Here is a 19723-nt window from a genome sequence, read left to right on the forward strand (position 1 = left end):
TGTAGATGTGTATGCCTTAGAGTGTAGGAAGGCTGTAGATGTGTATGCCTTAGAGTGTAGGAAGGCTGTAGATGTGTATGCCTTAGAGTGTAGTAAGGCTGTAGATGTGTATGCCTTAGAGTGTAGGAAGGCTGTAGATGTGTATGCCCTTATAGAGTGCATGGAGGCTGTAGATGTGTATGCCTTAGAGTGTAGGGAGGCTGTAGATGTGTATGTCTTAGAGTGTAGGAAGGCTGTAGATGTGTATGCCTTAGAGTGTAGGAAGGCTGTAGATGTGTATGCCTTAGAGTGTAGGAAGGCTGTAGATGTGTATGCCTTAGAGTGTAGGAAGGCTGTAGATGTGTATGCCTTAGAGTGCAGGGAGGCTGTAGATGTGTATGCCTTAGAGTGTAGGAAGGCTGTAGATGTGTATGCCTTAGAGTGTAGGAAGGCTGTTGATGTGTATGCCCTTATGGAGTGCAGGGAGGCTGTAGATGTGTATGCCTTAGAGTGTAGGAAGGCTGTAGATGTGTATACCCTTATGGAGTGCAGGGAGGCTGTAGATGTGTATGCCTTAGAGTGTAGGAAGGCTGTAGATGTGTATGCCTTAGAGTGTAGGAAGGCTGTAGATGTGTATGCCCTTATAGAGTGCATGGAGGCTGTAGATGTGTATGCCTTAGAGTGTAGGAAGGCTGTAGATGTGTATGCCCTTATGGAGTGCAGGGAGGCTGTAGATGTGTATGCCTTAGAGTGTAGGAAGGCTGTAGATGTGTATGCCTTAGAGTGTAGGAAGGCTGTAGATGTGTATGCCTTAGAGTGTAGGAAGGCTGTAGATGTGTATGCCTTAGAGTGTAGGGAGGCTGTAGATGTATATACCCTTTTAGAGTGCAGGAAGGCTGTAGATGGGTGGTTTGTCTGGTTCTGGGAGTTGAACATTGCTTATCTTGAATGAAAACATTATGTAAAAATGCAGCTTATTTCACGTCAACATCATATCCATTGTTGTTCTGTAGCCAGTGCACCTGCTGATATATTTTACATAACCCATTACCCTATTATACCATGGTAGGTTACACCAAACTAATATTTTTATATGCAACAAATAATTTGTGCACAGGGGGTAGATTTGATACCGCCCTGCACTTCAATTAGGTCAAACACAGTACACATGTTACACATTGCAGGCAGTTGATATTCCATTTGATTATTAATGAAGTAATGTCAAAATAGCATGTTATTAAGATAAAAAAAACAAAATCTCTTCAGTGCAATTTAAATGTACCGGATATAAGGAAGTTCATTGACAAAATTTATGAAACCAAAATATATAAGAAATTATTGTCTTAATCATTACTAATAACAGCTTGGGATGGAAATATTTTAATATTAAAGTTTTCTGTGTTAATAAAAATGGGCAGCTTCTGATTATGGCACTTTTCTGTGTTAGTGATATTAGGGACAGCTTCTTGCTATGGGAGTTTTCCACTTATTCATAATGGTCAGCAGATTTCACAGCTAAGTATGGGACACACTGGAACCAGTACTGAAATACACCAGACATTTAACACTTACATTGGGAAAACTCACATGTAACAGTACTTAAGGATTGATTGCATTTTTTCTTGCATTTATGCTGTATGAACGGTCATTGGCTCTGCCTGCCACAGGGCTTCCATTAAGAATTTGAAACTGGAAGTATGAACTTCCTTTCCATCAATTTTGGAAGTTTTTCACTGAAATATGGTAGTTTAAGTCTTCCGAATACAAAATCTTTTTCCACTTTTTTTCAAATAGTAAGTTAAAAATTATTTTATTTGCAACTTTAATATGCCAAGTTCATAGACTTATATTATAATAATAAATTTACCTTAAACACTGATTTGAATTGTGCCAATAAAAGTAAAATTGACACAAGGTTTTGATATTTTTAATTTCCAAGCTTTCAACTTTCAAAGTTATCAAAGTTTTTGTACATCCAAGAAATCAATTTTGGAAGATTGACCAATTTCTACGGAGTAATATACTTTCAAACTTTCTCTAATGGAAGCCCTGTGCTCACTTGCCTCACTCTGCATACAGCATAAACGCAAGAAAAATGCAATCAATACTAATATTTGCATTTTAAATAAGTTTTCATTACTGTTAAAGTTAGTTATATCTTTAATTTAGTATTTGTTCTTAAAGAAATGTAACCAACATCATCCATTTGTATAAAAGAAAAGCTGATATTTGTAATGTCGTATATCATTGGTTTAATGATCTCGTGCTAACCCAATATGAGGGCATTGAAATAATCAATGACGTCATAACTCATTGCGTGTTATACAATAAAAATGTCAAGCTTTATGTATATAAATGACTAGGTGAATGTAAAATTTTTAAAATGGACAGGGCTCAAGTATTCATAAAACATTGTAAGTCATTTCCAAACTTCAGTGTAATTTTGGAAATTTAATTGTCAAATACAAATAAGTTTGTAATTGATTTCAACATTAATGTTTGTATTTGAAAAAAATTAATAAGACGAAAGACTTTCAGAAATCATAACGTAATTATATCATATAACAACAATAATGAACCTTAATTAGAAAATGACTGAATAATTCATGGGGATATCAGATGCCAGAAAGTACCATACTTTATTCAAACAAGGTTATGGTAACTTCTGGCAATATTCCAACAAATTATGTTTTATGAACAGTCGGTCCCTGGAGGTCGTAACTAAAACACAACTGTGAAAAGAGATCTTTCAAAAGCACAAACAAGAGTTGACAAGAGCGGTCATAGACAGCTATATCCCCCGCCTCATGGGGCATTTTTTGAAACGAAAGCCAATCAATAGTAAGGGTAGTTTCTCAGGAACATAAGAAATGCGTAAAATTAAGAAAGGGCAATAACTCTTTCAAATACGGTCAAATTGCAAAAGCCTGACAATATGCACTGCATCACTTTATAGTCATCAACGTAAGTGGAGTTGCAAAGAAACCAATTTTAAATGTAAAATAAGCAAAGGGCAATAACTCTTTCAAAAAAGGTCAAATCAGGTAAGCCCGACAATATGCGCTGCTTCACTTTATGATCATCAATCTGTGAAAGTTTGGTAGAAATCGCATGAAAAATGTAAGAGCAGTTGTGAAGAAACCAATTTTAAAGGTAAAATAAGCAAAGGGCAATAACTCTTTCAAAAATGGTCAAATCAAGAAAGCCCGACAATATGCACTGCTTCACTTTATGATCATCAATCTGTGAAAGTTTGGTAGAAATCACATGAAAAACGTTAAGAGCAGTTGCGAAGAAACCAATTTTAAATGTAAAATAAGCAAAGGCCAATAACTCTTTCAAAAATGGTCAAATCAGGAAAGCCCGACAATATGCGCTGCTTCACTTTATGATCATCAATCTGTGAAAGTTTGGTGAAACCGCATGAAAAACGTAAGGAGGTGCGAAGAAACCAATTTTAAATGTAAAATAAGCAAAGGCCAATAACTCTTTCAAAAATGGTCAAAGCAGGAAAGCCCGACAATATGCGCTGCTTCACTTTATGATCATCAATCTGTGAAAGTTTGGTAGAAATCGCATGAAAAACGTAAGAGCAGTTGTGAAGAAACCAATTTTAAAGGTAAAATAAGCAAAGGGCAATAACTCTTTCAAAAATGGTCAAATCAGGAAAGCCCAACAATATGCACTGCTTCACTTTATGATCATCAATCTGTGAAAGTTTGGTAGAAATCACATGAAAAACGTAAAAGCAGTTGCAAAGAAACCAATTTTAAATGTAAAATAAGCAAAGGCCAATAACTCTTTCAAAAATGGTCAAATCAGGAAAGCCCGACAATATGCGCTGCTTCACTTTATGATCATCAATCTGTGAAAGTTTGGTAGAAATCGCATGAAAAACGTAAGAGGAGTTGCGAAGAAACCAATTGTAAATGTAAAATAAGCAAAGGGCAATAACTCTTTCAAAAATGGTCAAATCAGGAAAGCTCGACAATATGCGCTGCTTCACTTTCTGATCATCAATCTGTGAAAGTTTGGTAGAAATCGCATGAAAAACGTAAGAGGAGTTGCGAAGAAACCAATTTTAAATGTAAAATAAGCAAAGGGCAATAACTCTTTCAAAAATGGTCGAATCGAGAAAGCCCGACAATATGCGCTGCTTCACTTCATGATCATCAATCTGTGAAAGTTTGGTAGAAATCGCATGAGAAATGTAAGAGGAGATGCAAAGAAATGAATGTGGGCCGGACGGATGCACACACACACACACACACAGAATCGCGCCTACCATTACTATATCCCCTCGCCTTTTCAAGGCGGGGGATAAAAACCGTTATCCAAGGACCATGCTCATGAACAGTCTAAAGTCTGAGTTCAAACCCAGGTGGCATAACTGCAAAACTTCATTCCATTGTAACGTGTATTGATGATGAATTTTGCAAGATTTAAAATAAATCAATCTACGGTATTTTTTTTTAATAAATGGAATAGAGGAGATTCTTTGTAATCTAATAAAAGTGTTTTCGAAGGTCTGAGTCAGGACTCACACTTGAGATTGGTCATAATCTTTGTCCCGGTTTTCAGATGTTTCATTGACAGCAATTATTGAATGCAGCACTGTCAAAGACAGGGGGAAGCCGTTATTCAGTTTAAATTCTCACCCAGTCATAACAAATGATCTAAATCATTCCAAAAATAAATTACTACACTGTGATGGCAGTACAATCACAAATAGCAACATAATTAATACACACTTACTTTAATTTTAGTTTTATATCCTAAAACAGAAAGTCGTGCATCAGCCCTGAAACAAAACACAAAAAACAACAAATAGTATTGTAGATTAAAACATTTTAAGACAAGAGGCCCATGAGGTCCTATGAATCGCCGACATGGCTTTTATAGTCATTTTCAATTTTATCAATTTCAAGGGGCCATAACTCAGTAATACATGTGGTATCTGGCTGGTTTACGAAAGGAATTGTGATTAAGTCCATATCTTACTACTGTATAAGTCAAGTAAACATGTATCAAATAATAAATGAAAGCTCTATTTTGTTCACAAGCTAAATTATAGCAATTTTGACAATTTCAAGGGCCATAATCTAGTCATGCAAGGGTAGATCTGGCGATATCTTTTCGAAATGAACTTAGGTCTCATCAATGTTTCACAACTGTGCTAGTTTGGTTAAGATCAGAAATGGAGGTTTTATTGTGCTCACAAGCCGTGTTATAGCAATTTTGACAACTTCAAGGCACATAATCTAGTTATGCGGATGTGTCTGGTAGTCGAAAAAACCATCATATAAGTATCTTCCATGGCCGAGAGTGTAAGATAGGTTCATTCCGACCCGAGCGTAGGGTGTTTTGCGGAAACAAGGTTTATCGAGTTTCCGCAAAACACCCTGCGCGAGGGTCGGGATGAAACTATCTTACACGAGCGGCTATGGTAGATGCTTTTTCTCCCACCTCAGTTTAACAAAATTAATTTAAAATGTATTTTTTGCTGGAACTCTTTTGTGCTTAGTGAAAATAATTGCGATGGCACGTGGTTGTCATGGATACGCGTGCAGTGATCCAGTTAATGTTAATAGTCAAATCGGTCTTTTTAAATAGTTCTAAGGAAAATGAAGCATTATTTCTTGAATGGTGCGTGAAAACTGTTTTATGGTGACATTTGAAGCAAGAAATAATTAATTAGCGTTCTAAATATTATCATAAGACAACATTTCCTTGATGCTACTGACGACAGTCTTCAACAATGGAGGTTATTATAATGTGGTGACCGTTAAAAAGGAGTTCCATACGGGCATTTATCATTGCCCGTGGGCAAGGTAAGAATATCTAGCATGGTTAAATTATTGGATCTACTTATCTGAGGTGGGAGAATAAAGTATCTCACTAGTACTACTGTATAAGTGAAGTAGACATCAGGCTTCAATTTCTTGGAACTTCTTAAGTCCCTTATAACAGGATTAAGCTAAGCTCAATAATTTCTGTCTTTCAATAATTTGCAATATATTTACTTCTTTAAGAGTTTTTATGCTTTAGATAGGAATTATGATTATGATAATCACAATTTACAATTTTTCATTAATCAAAATCCAATTTAAGTATGTACTTAGCCTTATTGAAATAAGCTACTTAAGCCTGTTAAGCCTAATTAGTTTCGAGAAATTGGGGCCAGGTGATAAAGGTATACTTTCGGAGTACAGGTTGTCTCCCTTAATCTGTAATTTTTACCTGACTAACAAAGGCAAGGGAGAGTAAAACAAAAAAACAAGTATCTCTCTCTTTATATACCACTTGGCTAAAATAGCAATTTTGATAATTTCAAGGGCTGCTTTCCAGTCACACATGGGGGGATCTTACTGGTTTAATATAGGGACTGAACTCTTATGGATATCTACTGAATAGGTTTGGTTAAGATACAATCAAAAATGAAGACTTTATCATGTTCACAAGCAATTGTTAACAGACAGATGCAGAGACGGCAGACACTGTGCCATCACATACACTATTCTGGTTTTTGGCCAGTAAAGCTAAAAATGTAACATGTTTGTAGGACTGTTTATATATTATGAAAAGTATGATTAAAATATAAACAAACACTTTTTTCTCATTAATCCTATTTCATTTTCTTACCCAAACACAATTCCAAGGTATGTTCCGATTCCGGCCAGTATATGCCACCAAGCATGGAACTCAAACAATGGCGACAGGAATCCTGTGTGATATCTCATGGCTCTGTAATGTCATATAGCATACATGTATATCATTTAGCCTTAAGTATTTAAGTGGGCATGGTATAACAGGTTATATTAAACATGTTATCTTTGGAGGTATTGGGCTGTACAAGAAAGTGTGATATCTTTGGAGGTATTGGGCTGTACAAGAAAGTATGTTATCTTTAGTGGTATTGGGCTGTACAAGAAAGTGTGTTATCTTTGGAGGTATTGGGCTGTACAAGAAAGTGTGATATCTTTGGAGGTATTGGGCTGTACAAGAAAGTATGTTATCTTTAGTGGTATTGGGCTGTACAAGAAAGTGTGTTATCTTTAGAGGTATTGGGCTGTGCAAGAAAGTGTGTTATCTTTGGAGGTAATGGGCCTTACAAGAAAGTGTGTTAACTTTGGAGGTATTGGGTTGTAAAAGACAGTTTGTTATCTTTGGAGGTATTGGGCTGTAAAAGAAAGTGTGTTATCTTTGGAGGTATTGGGCTGTGCAATAAAGTGTGTTATCTTTGGAAGTAATGGGCCTTACAAGAAAGTGTGTAAACTTTGGAGGTATTGGGTTGTAACAGAAAGTGTGTTATCTTTGGAGGTAATGGGCTGTAAAAGAAAGTTTGCTATCTTTGGTGGTATTGGGCTATACAAGAAAATGTATTATTTTTGGAGGTATTGGGCTGTATAAGACAGTGTGTTATCTTTGGAGGTATTGGGCTGTAAAAGAAAGTGTATTATCTTTGGAGGTATTTGGCTGTACAAGAAAGTGTATTATCTTTGGAGGTATTTGGCTGTACAAGAAAGTGTGTTATCTTTGGAGGTATTGGGCTGTATAAGAAAGTGTGTTATCTTTGGAGGTATTGGGCTGTACAAGAAAGTATGATATCTTTGGAGGTATTGGGCTGTACAAGAAAGTGTGTTATCTTTAGTGGTATTGGGCTGTATAAGAAAGTATGTTATCTTTGGAGGTATTGGGCTGTACAAGAAAGTATGTTATCTTTAGTGGTATTGGGCTGTATAAGAAAGTATGTTATCTTTGGAGGTATTGGACTATACAAGAAAGTGTGTTATCTTTGAAGGTATTTGGCTGTACAAGAAAGTGTGATATCTATGGAGGTATTGGACTGTACAAGAAAATATGTTATCTTTAGTGGTATTGGGCTGTACAAGCAAGTGTGTTATCTTTGGAGGTATTGGGTTGTACAAGAAAGTGTGTTATCTTTGGAGGTATTGGGCTGTACAAAAAAGTATGTTATCTTTAGTGGTATTGGGCTGTACAAGAAAGTATGTTATCTTTGGTGGTAATGAGCTGTAAAAGAAAGTGTGCTATCTTTGGAGGAATTGGGCTTTACAAGAAAGTGTATTATTTTGGAGGTATTGGACTGTACAAGAAAGTGTGTTATCTTTGGAGGTATTGGGCTATAACAGAAAGTGTGTTATCTTTGGAGGTATTGGGCTGTAATAAAAAGTGTTGCATGTTTAGAAGTTAACAATATATTAGTATCCCATGGCATATGATATATTAAAAAAATACAAAAAGAAAAACAGACTTCTGGTTTTCATTGTTAAATGCTTGTTAAGTTAATGATCAGTCTTGAAAATTACCTTCCCACCAACCCAGTGAAACAATCTCGGTCAGGCCACTGTGAGATAAAAAAAACTGTTCTATGATGGCCTTGTTCTTGTAGTGAAAGTGTGATATCTAACAACTATGATGGCCTTGTTCTTGTATTGAAAGTGTGGTATCTCACAACTATGATGACCTTTTTCTTGTAGTAAAAGTGTGATATCTAACAACTATGATGGCCTTGTTCATGTGGTGAGAGTGTGATATCTAACAACTATGATGACCTTGTTCTTGTAGTCAAAGTGTGATATCTAACAACTATGATGGCCTTGTTCATGTGGTGAGAGTGTGATATCTAACAACTATGATGACCTTGTTCTTGTAGTCAAAGGTGTGATATCTAACAACTATGATGGCCTTGTTCATGTGGTGAGAGTGTGATATCTAACAACTATGATGGCCTTGTTCATGTGGTGAGAGTGTGATATCTAACAACTATGATGGCCTTGTTCTTGTAGTGAAAGTGTGATATTTAACAACTCTCATGTACAATAGTTAAAAACAGTTTTCTTTCACTAGTCGTCAACTTACTTGAGAGAAGAGCAGAACTGGTTATCAATGTTCCACATAACAAATCCAAGACCATAGGCAAGGCAGCCAAACAGTAACACAGTCTTATTGGCCCACTTTAGATCGCTGAAAAGGATCATGGGAAAATAATGCAATTGGATGGAATATTTAGCATCCATTAAAGTTAGCAATCCTTCATTAGGATGCAAAGATGTGTAAATGCATTTAAGATGAAAATATTGAGATTTTTTCATATTTAATTTATTATGAATAACCATTATTATATTTGCATGGATAACATTTTTGGATAACACAATCATGACGCTACAATTATGATCTGCTAGTATTAGAGGCAGGTCATAAAACAAAATTTTACAATAATTATAAAACAATTTATTTATTTGTAGACATTTATAATTTGTTCAAGATTTTCATCCAAATTCTTTTTTGAAATGGAGGCAGGGGGTAACCTTTTTTATTTTTTTTATTTAGATGACTCAGTTACACCATTAAATATGTGTTCATGGTTTTCTTATTACATAATAAAGGGACCATATACATGTGTTTCTAGACAAACCATGAACACCGTCATAACATGTGAATTTTTACATCAACACAAGCTGGTATGAAAAAACGCCGTTCCCTGACAGTACCGGACTGATAGGCAAATACAGACTCCAGTTCAACATTTTATTTGAGTTAATTGAATTTAAGGGGCAGGGGGGGACGAAAATCTATCAAATAATCTATAGTCTCCTAAATATCATAATAGCTATTGAAAAGACATATGTAGCTTTTAAAATGAAACTTCACCAGTATTAATTTATTGAAATAATGATGGATGAATTTAACCTTCAAACGTAAAGTAGTACAGGCCTAATTGATAGGTTGAGTGGTGAACCTATAATATAATATGCTTCTTTATTTAATGTGACTGAGAGCTGTTTTGCTTTCAGAAATATTTCATTTCAACAAATCAATCAGATACATACAAAATAACAAATAAGTTGAAGACTGAAGCAGAGGCGGTTCCAGGATTTGACATAAGAGGGGGTGTAATTGTGGGGCGTAACCATTTGACTTGTGACCCTCCCTAAGAATAGAAATTTATTTGGTAAAAAATGCTTGCAGGGTTGGGTGGGGATGAATGGGAGGTAGGGGGATTTTTCCCCAAGAAATGTTTAACACTTTCTAGTCTGAAATGGTGCATTTTGAGCAAATGTTATTACTTTTTTCTTCTATATTATAATACAAAGTAAACTTGGACAATTTAAGGGGGGATGGGGGTGCCCAACCCCTCCCCCCTCAACCTGCTAGTGTGAAGGGTATGACAAACAAATTATGTATACCATAATAAAGAGTGACACTAAATTGACAATTTAGGCTTGGTTATATAACCTTGTATTGAACAAACACTGTCCCCATGTTTCATGTAAACAATCATGGGCAGGCTGTAACAAGTACAATCCATTACATTTGATCAATCTGGAGCTTGTTGCACCTTGTGGTTATTTGTAATGGTACCATGGTATTTTACTAATCAAGAGTGCACTGGAGGGAACTCAAATGCTCACAAATGCTCAATGTTTGTTAAGGCAAATAATGGGCTTAACTCATCAATTAATAAAGCCAGTGGTGTGGACCTTGCTTACATGTGCGTATTGTCTCTTGCAACATGTTTACCAAGTTTCCATTGAATACCTTGAACAGTTTTTGAGTTATGTCAAGGTTCATGTTTTGCACAATGATGTCATAACTGCTCCCAACAATGACACAAAGCAATTACAATACCTCGACTAATTTGCTTTGTATGACAGACAAGCTAAAATATCTTCATAACTGTTTGTGAAACAAAAAAAGCTGTCTTTTGACAAATAAAAAAAGACAAATGTTTTGACACAAACAAACATGACTCAATATGAAATTAAAGCAATAGTGTTTTTCTTGTGGTATTGTAACCTTGATCTAATTGATAAACTTATTACCATGATATATCTGATAGATGATGGAAAACACTTATTTTAAAATGGGTCACAGCCTATCAAAGTGACTCGCTCATGTTTTTGGACCAAAAATTTGTTTTCCCAGTAATGTATCTGAAAACATTAATTTATCAGTATTATACTCTATGATATCGAAATTGCAGAAAAAATACAGTTATAGCATAAAAAGGTATTTTGATTTTAGTGGGTTTCTAACCTACGCCAGTAAAGTCAAGAAAAAAGTAGAAAACAGCCGGCTACACCTTACGGCCACCAGGATTTTATAAAGTGGTGGATACAGAGATACAGATAAATTTTTTACTTAAATCATAAAATGTACTTTACATCCTTATGGTGATTTCTACTGGTACATTAAATTACAATATTGAATGACAAGTACTTTATTTAATGAACTTTTATAGTATATAACTTACACAAAATTGAAATGGTGCTTTTCAAATTACAAGTCCTGATTAATTTAAATATCTTTACTACTTTCTTTGCTTATAGCCTTCTGTTAGTCGCTTAGGATAGTCAATTGATTTTATCAAACCTGTTTAACATTTAGTCAAAATGGCTAGTTAGAACAGTAAAAAATACTAAGAACGTTACGCCCTATTTTTTATTTTTAATTGTACCAGTATGAACAGCTGTTTGATTTTATGTCGTAATGGGTGATTTTTAATGTGTATTTACGCACATTACGACCCTTATCTGTAGCTCTGTGGATATGTTGACCTATTAAGGATACATTGATAACATTACATGATAATGTCAATTGACCAATCACACAACACCACAGCCGTAATAAATCTTTTATCATGTTACTACCGCTATTGAAAATTGTGGTCTTCAAAGACGATATTTCAGCAAATATCAACTTTTGCTGAAGGGTTTCAGCTTTTGGTATTTTTGTTTAATTGTTGCTCCTTACAATTTGCCACAATTTATTTCGTAATTTAAAAAAAAAATGCATGTTACAAACCATGAGCGAATTACTTTAATTGAAGATGATTGTGTAACATCAGATGGCCATTTATTTACAAAAAACTATTATAGGGGAAAAATGTATGTTTATATAACACTTGATAGATGAAAAAAAGAAGTAATTTTGATGAATTTTCATGAATATATCTATAAAGCATTTGATCTTGATGATCAAAACAAAAAAGGGCATATGATAAATGTGTACAGTTTTTAAAGATATTAGCATTAAATATCTGCTTTCCGTATTGGTTTGCAAAGATTTATCGATGAAAAATTAATAATTATTTCACTGTTTCAAACACAAATAACAGGTATGCCAACGCTAATTTGTTAAAAAATAGGAACCAAAATGAAAATAAGGGTTTATCTATCACACTTTTTTTACAAAAGATAAATAATTAGTTTTTTTTAGATCAGATAAAAGGCAACACTTTTAATTTTTAAGTATAGTGGCCAAAAAAGTGGAAATCAGCTTAAAGAGGAAAATTGGCATCACTGAAATAACATTTTTTTTGTTGCTGGGATACAAAGTCAATGTCAGATGTTATACTGAAAAGACGTTACATAGGCATACAATTTGGCATGTATAATAAAATGAAAAGTGTTAGCCTCAGTGTAAGATTGCAATATATTTCACCTTGTGAATACCCCAAAGTAAATATTTCACTGGTAGCTACGCCACTAGTGCTATATAGCTTTTGGAGCTCATTCGGTGAAAAATATTACAATCTTACACAAAAACAATCTATTATCCTCTAGTTATAAAAGTGGTTAATCAATTAAATAGCGATGAGGCCACAAATTCCTCAGGTAAAAAAGTGCCAAAATATCACTCATATTTTTTTAACTGTACACAAATCACATGGCCTTTTTTTATCATTAAAGTCCAATTAATTATACTTAAAATGCATTAACTTTAAAAAAAAATAATTCTACATCCATCAAGTGTAATCTATATTGTGCTCCTTAAACATACTACTATAATCAGGGATGTTATTGACTTGTGGGGCTGAATCCCATTTCAATGAGGGGCTTAAGGGCTTAGCTTAAGACCTTCAATGGGATGGAAACATATTTTTTCCTTACATCAATTTGAAAGCAAACTGGATTCTTAATACTCACAACGCATAAAGTAACAATCAAAGATCAGAGGCAAAAAAAAAGAGAAAAAAGAAAGAAAAAAAGATAAAATCAAATAAATTAAAAAATGGGGGAGGGGTTGCTGTTGTCCCTGGAGCCATTGGATCTGCAGAAATCTGTGAATCCATGGAAAATCTCATCCCTTTATAATTGTTACAGATTCAGCAATATGTATACTGTCCACTTACAGAGAGACTTTAATTGAGATTCCTATCAGCGACAGCACCAGAATGCCATACGATATCTGAAAATAAAAGAAGTTTGTTTCAAAGTCAGCCTATAATTGAGATCTTTATTTGAATAAAAAAATAGCTATCATTTAATTTCACAGGTACGATTAAAAGTAAGAGGGTAAGTCAGATATAGAGCAATTAGACAGTTTCAATAAGGATCCTAGCAGCATCTGAGTTTCAATGTATATATAAGTACCATAGAATATAAAAATTATGATATTCAACTGTGGGGTGGTATTCAATATTCAACTTAAAGTTTAAATTAGGGTCATGCATCATTTACTTCATTCACTCTATAAGTAATCCAATTAGCTACACTGTTCTTAGATCCAATTAAGACCAATATTAAATACGAGCCAGTGGGCCTTGTTTCTACAAAGGATCTTAGACATAAATTTAAAAAAAAATCATTAAACCATAATGGTTTAAAGAAATATATAAGTTTTTATTTCAGTTCTCTTTGTTTTCGATATTGATACTGACACAAATTCCATTCAAACTACAATATAGCAAATCTAGTGAGCATATGACTCTTGGATAATTTCATTTAACAACTAAGACCTTTAATATTGGGCCAAGTGGTGTGGTCCTTAATAAGCTAAGTGCTCCCAGTGATTTCATTTAAATGGATTCGTTCATGTTTTAAAGGTCAGACATGAAGAAAGAAAATTGAGTGAAATATGAACAAAATGCTTGTATCAATGATAAAACACCACCAGAAATTCAAATTAGATATATTGTTGGGCATAATTGTTTTATTAAAATGTGTATCTTTAAGTTGCGTGTTTGTTCATAAAAGTGAGAAAAAATAACTCAAGTTCAACAAAGTTTTAAAAAATGTTGCCAACATAAAATCTATGAGTGAGTGTCCAGTCCCTTCAAGTTGTGTCAAATTGCTGGTAACCACGGTATATAGTTCTGTTATATTGCATAAATACTGTGGAACAATGGCTTGACAAAATCTTGTCAAAATCAATATGCATGAGGCAGGGGTGACAACTCTTCTTCCAATGAATTTGCATTTTTAACTATATACCCATCAATTTTAACTATATACTCATCAATAACCTCAAATTGTCAGAAGCCACCTATGGAACCTCCATAGGTGAAAGGTCTAGACTGGTGACATTAAAATACTGTTGCTAAATGGTGGACCTGGTTTAATTCCAGCCTTGGCGCAGGAATACTTTTTCTACAGGAAAACATTAGTATGAAACTGCCACATTAATTTTTCATGATTATGATATTTTCCTTGCCAAATTGTACATGGTACACAATGCAGCAAAGCGTAGCAGTGTATCCGGGGTGGGGGGGGGGATGTTTGTTCATGTTAAGACACACTCACAATAGGGGTGCAGTTTGCACTATATCAGATTTAAGATAAATTGCTAACATAAGCAGTACTTGTAAACTATATCACAGTAACTTATGATATCACATGCCTAATTCGAAAATATAGGTATGATATTTAAATGATTTTTTTTTGGACAAAGAATTTCGAATCACTGATTGGTAACTGTAACTTGACTTATCAAAGTTAACTTCAGTTTAGTGTGTAATAACCTAGAATGACCAAGACATTTCATAATAGACTAATAAAAGCATATCACTCGAGGTTTTAGCTCTAACCACAGCGTCCTTAAGTTTAAGTGTATTTGATTAGATTCAGGATGCATGTCATACTAAATGCTAGATGCTAACATAGACAAAATGTAAAACATTGTCATTTTTCTATAATGAAGAGTGTAATCATCAATCATCAACAAACATCAATTTTGATCGATAAACCTTTAACTACTTACTAAATAATGCATTTATGGAAAATATTAATTACTGATAACAAGATTATAACCGTGTATTTAATAGAAGAAAGCGCAAAACATATTAAATCATTGGTGAAGGCTAAAAGATTTTCTGTGGTCTACTAATTTTTTTAGTCTCATAAGGTAGAAATACCGTGTTTTATGCTTATTTCTTTCAAATTTATCTCCATATCCTTTATAAGAACCGTTGTTTTTGACATCTATTCATCCATATTGGAAAATTAAAACAGCATTATTAATTGTGGTGAATCTTATTTGGGAGTAATAGTGCATCTTTAATCATTTTCAGGGATTTGAGAATATTGAACAACAATGGGGGGAAGTAAATATTGACGGGAAATGTTGGCTTTTAGGGAGTCAAAACTGAATGATACAGTATCCTGTAATATAAATGCAATCAACATTGATAATTCAAGCATATAAAAAAACTTCCATTAGCTGCAGGGTTTATACAGCCAGATGGGCAACTTATTCAAGGAGTTTTCAAGGAGATATCAAGGACCTTTATTTGATTTTCAAGGACAATCTAAAAAATGAAAATAACACATAATATTCAAAAACTATCTTTAAATTAATAGTTTAGGATCAAACTTTTTTTTGTTTAAAATTAGAACAAGAAAATTTAAGGAATTTCTTTTCTGAAAAAAAAAACAACAAGCACTTTTCAAGGCAAAATAAAAATTCAAGTAGATTTAAGGAGTTGTTTGCTTTAAGGATTTTTCATCCAGCAGCCTAAAATTCAAGTACATTTTAAGTCTGTTGGAATTTTGAGTTGTTTATGATCTTCAAATCCAATCCTATATTTTGATATTTTATGTATGACCTTCGTACATGCATACTTTGTATGTTTCTTTTCAATAATAAATGTTTAAACCAAGTGTATAGATCACAGCAACAATAAGATCAATGAACATAACTGCTTTTAATGGCCTCAGTCACGCTACAAGTAATTTTATGACAATGAAAAAAATTCCTTTAACACTTATCTATTATGATTGTTAATAAAGTATCATGACTCGTTAATTTGTAAAATAAATGTAATTGTTGTTTTTGTTTTAACCCTTAAGCTGCTGATGGCGATTTTAAAGGCTTTGCAAACAGCTTGGAACCAGACCAGACGCCTAGTAACTCGGCGCCTGGTCAGGTTCCAAGCTGTTTGCCACTCAGTCAATATATCCCCAAAGTTTTAAGTAAATTGAAAGAAATTTAGAATAAACCAGACGACATTTTTGAGCAGACGACAATTTACCCAGCATGCAAAGGGTTAACCACGAAAATGTTGGTGAAATGTATCACAATCATGACATTATAAGTGCATGAATTCATTTATGTACAAATTGTGTCCCAGGATTTGTTTGTCACGTTCTTGTGTATATTCTATCTGATCATTTCGAATGAAAAGAATAAACGAGAGCTGTCACAGTATGTGACGAATGCCCCCGAATGTAACATTGACCTACGAACAAGGTCAGTACATGAAAAGTTGATCTTGCCTTTACGTGTCAAATACATATGGCAAGTTATTTTAAATTGCCTCTGAACATAAAAATATACCACCCATACTTGACAACCTACACTGTTATGTCCTTATATTCAGAATTCCCTTGTGAATAAACACTTAGTGTATCTTTCACCTTGGAGGTAGGGACATGGGTCTTGCACAAGACACGTCGTCTTGGTATGTGGAACACATGTAGCAAGTTATTTTAAAATCTGTCCATACAAAAGAAAGTTACAGCCCGGACAGGACAACCTATACTCTATGTCCTTATATGCAGCACTCCATTGTGAATAAACACTAAGTTTGACCTTGACCTTTGAGGTAGGGACACAGGTCTTGCACGCGACACGTCGTCTTGGTATGTGGAACACATGTGGCAAGTTATTTTAAAATCTGTCCATACAAGGGAAAGTTACAGCCCGGACACGACAACCTATACTCTATGTCCTTATATGCAGCACTCCATTGTGAATAAACACTTTGTGTGACCTTGACCTTTGAGGCAGGGACACGGGTCTTGCACGTGACACGTCAACTTGGTATGTGGAACACATTTGGCAAGTTATTTTAAAATCTGTCCATACAAGAGAAAGTTACAGCCCGGACACGACAACCTATACTCTATGTCCTTATAAGCAGCACTCCATTGTGAATAAACACCAAGTGTGACCTTGACCTTTGAGGTAGGGACACGAGTCTTGCACGCCACACGTCGTCTTGGTATGTGAAACACATGTGGCAAGTTATTTTAAAATCTGTCCATACAAGGGAAAGTTACAGAGCTGGACGGACGGATGGACGGACGGTGCGATTTTAATATGCCCACCTTCGGGGGCATAAAAATAATAATAAAAATAATAATAATAACAAGGGATGTTTGGTAAACATTATGTTATCCCCCCCACCTCTCCCTGAACGCAATGTTGTCAAGAATATTTGAACAATTGAATGTAATATGCATGGACTAAAATTACAGCTGATTTGTCATTGACATTAGATGCCTTTGAGGCAGTTTTAAGATTATGACCATTCCAAGTGTGAGGATAGAAGGTACAGATTTTTATCATGTTCAGATGATGACTGATATTTGCAGACAAACATGTATCCTCTTAGCAGCAGGGATAAATATGACATAATTTTAATGATAAATATGTGGTGCAACCTTGACCTTTGACTTTAAGACCTCAAAACCCATAGGGGTAATCTTCTGGTCACATCCTACCTAAATGTCAAGTCTGAGGGACATGGGTGCAGGCATTGTCGAGTTATCACACAGACAGGCTTTATGTGTTCAAGGTCACTGAAACCTTGACCTTTGACCTGATGATCCCTAAAATCAATAGGGGTCATCTACTGGTCACATCAAACCTCCAAAAAAGTTTGAGGGCCATGGGTGCAGGCATTGTCGAGTTATCATTTAAGACAACCTTTTCACATATAGTGTCAATGTGACCTTGACCATTGACCTGATGACCCATAAAATCAACAGAGGTCATCTTCTGGTCAGGCCCAGCCTCTATGTAATGTTTGATGACCATAGGTCCAGGCATTGTTGAGTTATCACTCGGACAAGATTTGGTCTACCATCTGACTCACCTACCAATCGACCAACCTACCAACATGTGCAAAGGGGGGGGGGCGAAAAAAAAATACTACCAATAATACTACTACTACTACTAATAATAATATTAATAATATTAATAAGTAATGATATGATGAGCATTGAAACTGAAAAAATGTGAAAAAATATGTTACAGTAGTAAATTCAAATATGATGAAGAATAATGTTAACAATATTATAACTCTGACTTTAAAGGATTCACTTACAGATTTTATGTTCCAATAAATATTTCTTTGTAATAGATACAGTACGAGTTTTTTTCAAAAGTGTCCTCTTACAGACATAAGACGCAATAAAATTGGTGTTCGTCCTAGCAAAACGGTTTCTTACGTCTGTAAGAAGACACTTTTGAAGAAAAAATGAGTAACTGAATCTGACTTATACAACATTAAGTGTATTCCATATATCAGTGTGCAAATAATCACATTAAGAAATAAATATATACAGATCTATAAATAGATAAATAGAAATATTTTTCCGAAAGATAACTAAGATTATTACCATGGCTTTTCTAAATACAATGTATCGGCTAGTGGGACTCAAAATTCTCATGCACAGTTATTAAAACAGAGTTTTTTCTTATTTTTATGAACATACACAAACATAATCTGAGAATATAAGATACGCCTTAGAGCAGAATTGTGTAAATCAAAGCCAAAAATAATATTTTTAACAGAGTCGCTGATGCTTTAAATCAAAATGGAGCATTTTCTGTCAAATTTTTGTTGTCCTTATTAACATACCGGTAAGCTCTAATTTGAACACCAAACATAAATGGCAGATATTTGAGCAGAATCTTAAAAATCAGTGTCTAAAATAATTTAATTTTCAACAGTGTTATTTAAAGATGCACTTGTACTCTCAAATAAGATTTACCACAATTAATACATTTGTTCATATATAAACACCAAAAAGGATGAAAAAAATATAACAAATAATAGTTCTTATAAAGGATAGAGAGTTTAATTTTAAAGAAAGCTGAAGTTAACACCTATTTCTACCTTATGAGACTATAGTAAATCATAGTATATCTTATAACATTTGATTCACCAATCATTTAATTTTTTGTGTTTTCAGCTATTAAATAGACCGTTACATGTACCATCTTGTTATCAGTAATCAATATTTTCCATAAATGCATGATTTAGTAAGTAGTTTGAAGTCTGTCACTCAAAATGTGTGTTTGTTATACATTGTGTATGTCTTGATTTTGAAAAAGAGTGTCACTTGAAGCTTTTTTTTGAACGGAGTATTTTCAGTCATTTTCTTATGTAACTATAAACACAAGAGTTCTAATTCGAACTTTCAATTATGTTTAATTATTTTGTTCACATTTCACATAAAAATCTTTTTCAATGTCTGGAAAGACCATTAGAGAGTACCTTTAAGGTAAAACATTACAAAAGTTAAGCAGTAAAATTAATTTTATATTGTTTTATATGTCACCTTAGGACACATTAGAACATTAATTTAAGAGTTTGGCTGGTCATAACCAATTGGGAAAAGTCAAGTCTATGAATTTTGCAAATCAACATCAACAAGAGGGCCAAATGGCCCTGAATCGTTCACCTGTCATATATTGCACATTCTTCCATTAT

General features: G+C 34.2%; 1 protein-coding gene across 2 annotated transcripts in view; it reads right to left on the reverse strand.

Annotated features, from left to right (window-relative positions):
* The window catches only part of LOC128219946 (alkaline ceramidase 3-like), a 32848-nt gene that overhangs the window by 6606 nt on the left and 6519 nt on the right, over positions 1–19723 (reverse strand). The window contains exons 6-10 of one of the 2 annotated variants that reach the window (XM_052928141.1): positions 13136–13191; positions 8860–8964; positions 6622–6723; positions 4735–4780; positions 933–1522 (exon numbers count right to left, since the gene is read on the reverse strand). In XM_052928141.1, coding sequence (XP_052784101.1) covers positions 1466–1522; positions 4735–4780; positions 6622–6723; positions 8860–8964; positions 13136–13191 — 366 coding nt within the window. In that variant the 3' untranslated portion in view covers positions 933–1465. Of the gene's footprint in view, positions 1–932; positions 1523–4734; positions 4781–6621; positions 6724–8859; positions 8965–13135; positions 13192–19723 lie in introns of those variants that run through there. The other variant, XM_052928142.1, reaches the window with a different exon arrangement.

The sequence above is a fragment of the Mya arenaria genome, chromosome 15 (assembly GCF_026914265.1).
Source record: "Mya arenaria isolate MELC-2E11 chromosome 15, ASM2691426v1".
In the NCBI taxonomy this organism is placed as follows: Eukaryota; Metazoa; Mollusca; class Bivalvia; order Myida; family Myidae; genus Mya; species Mya arenaria.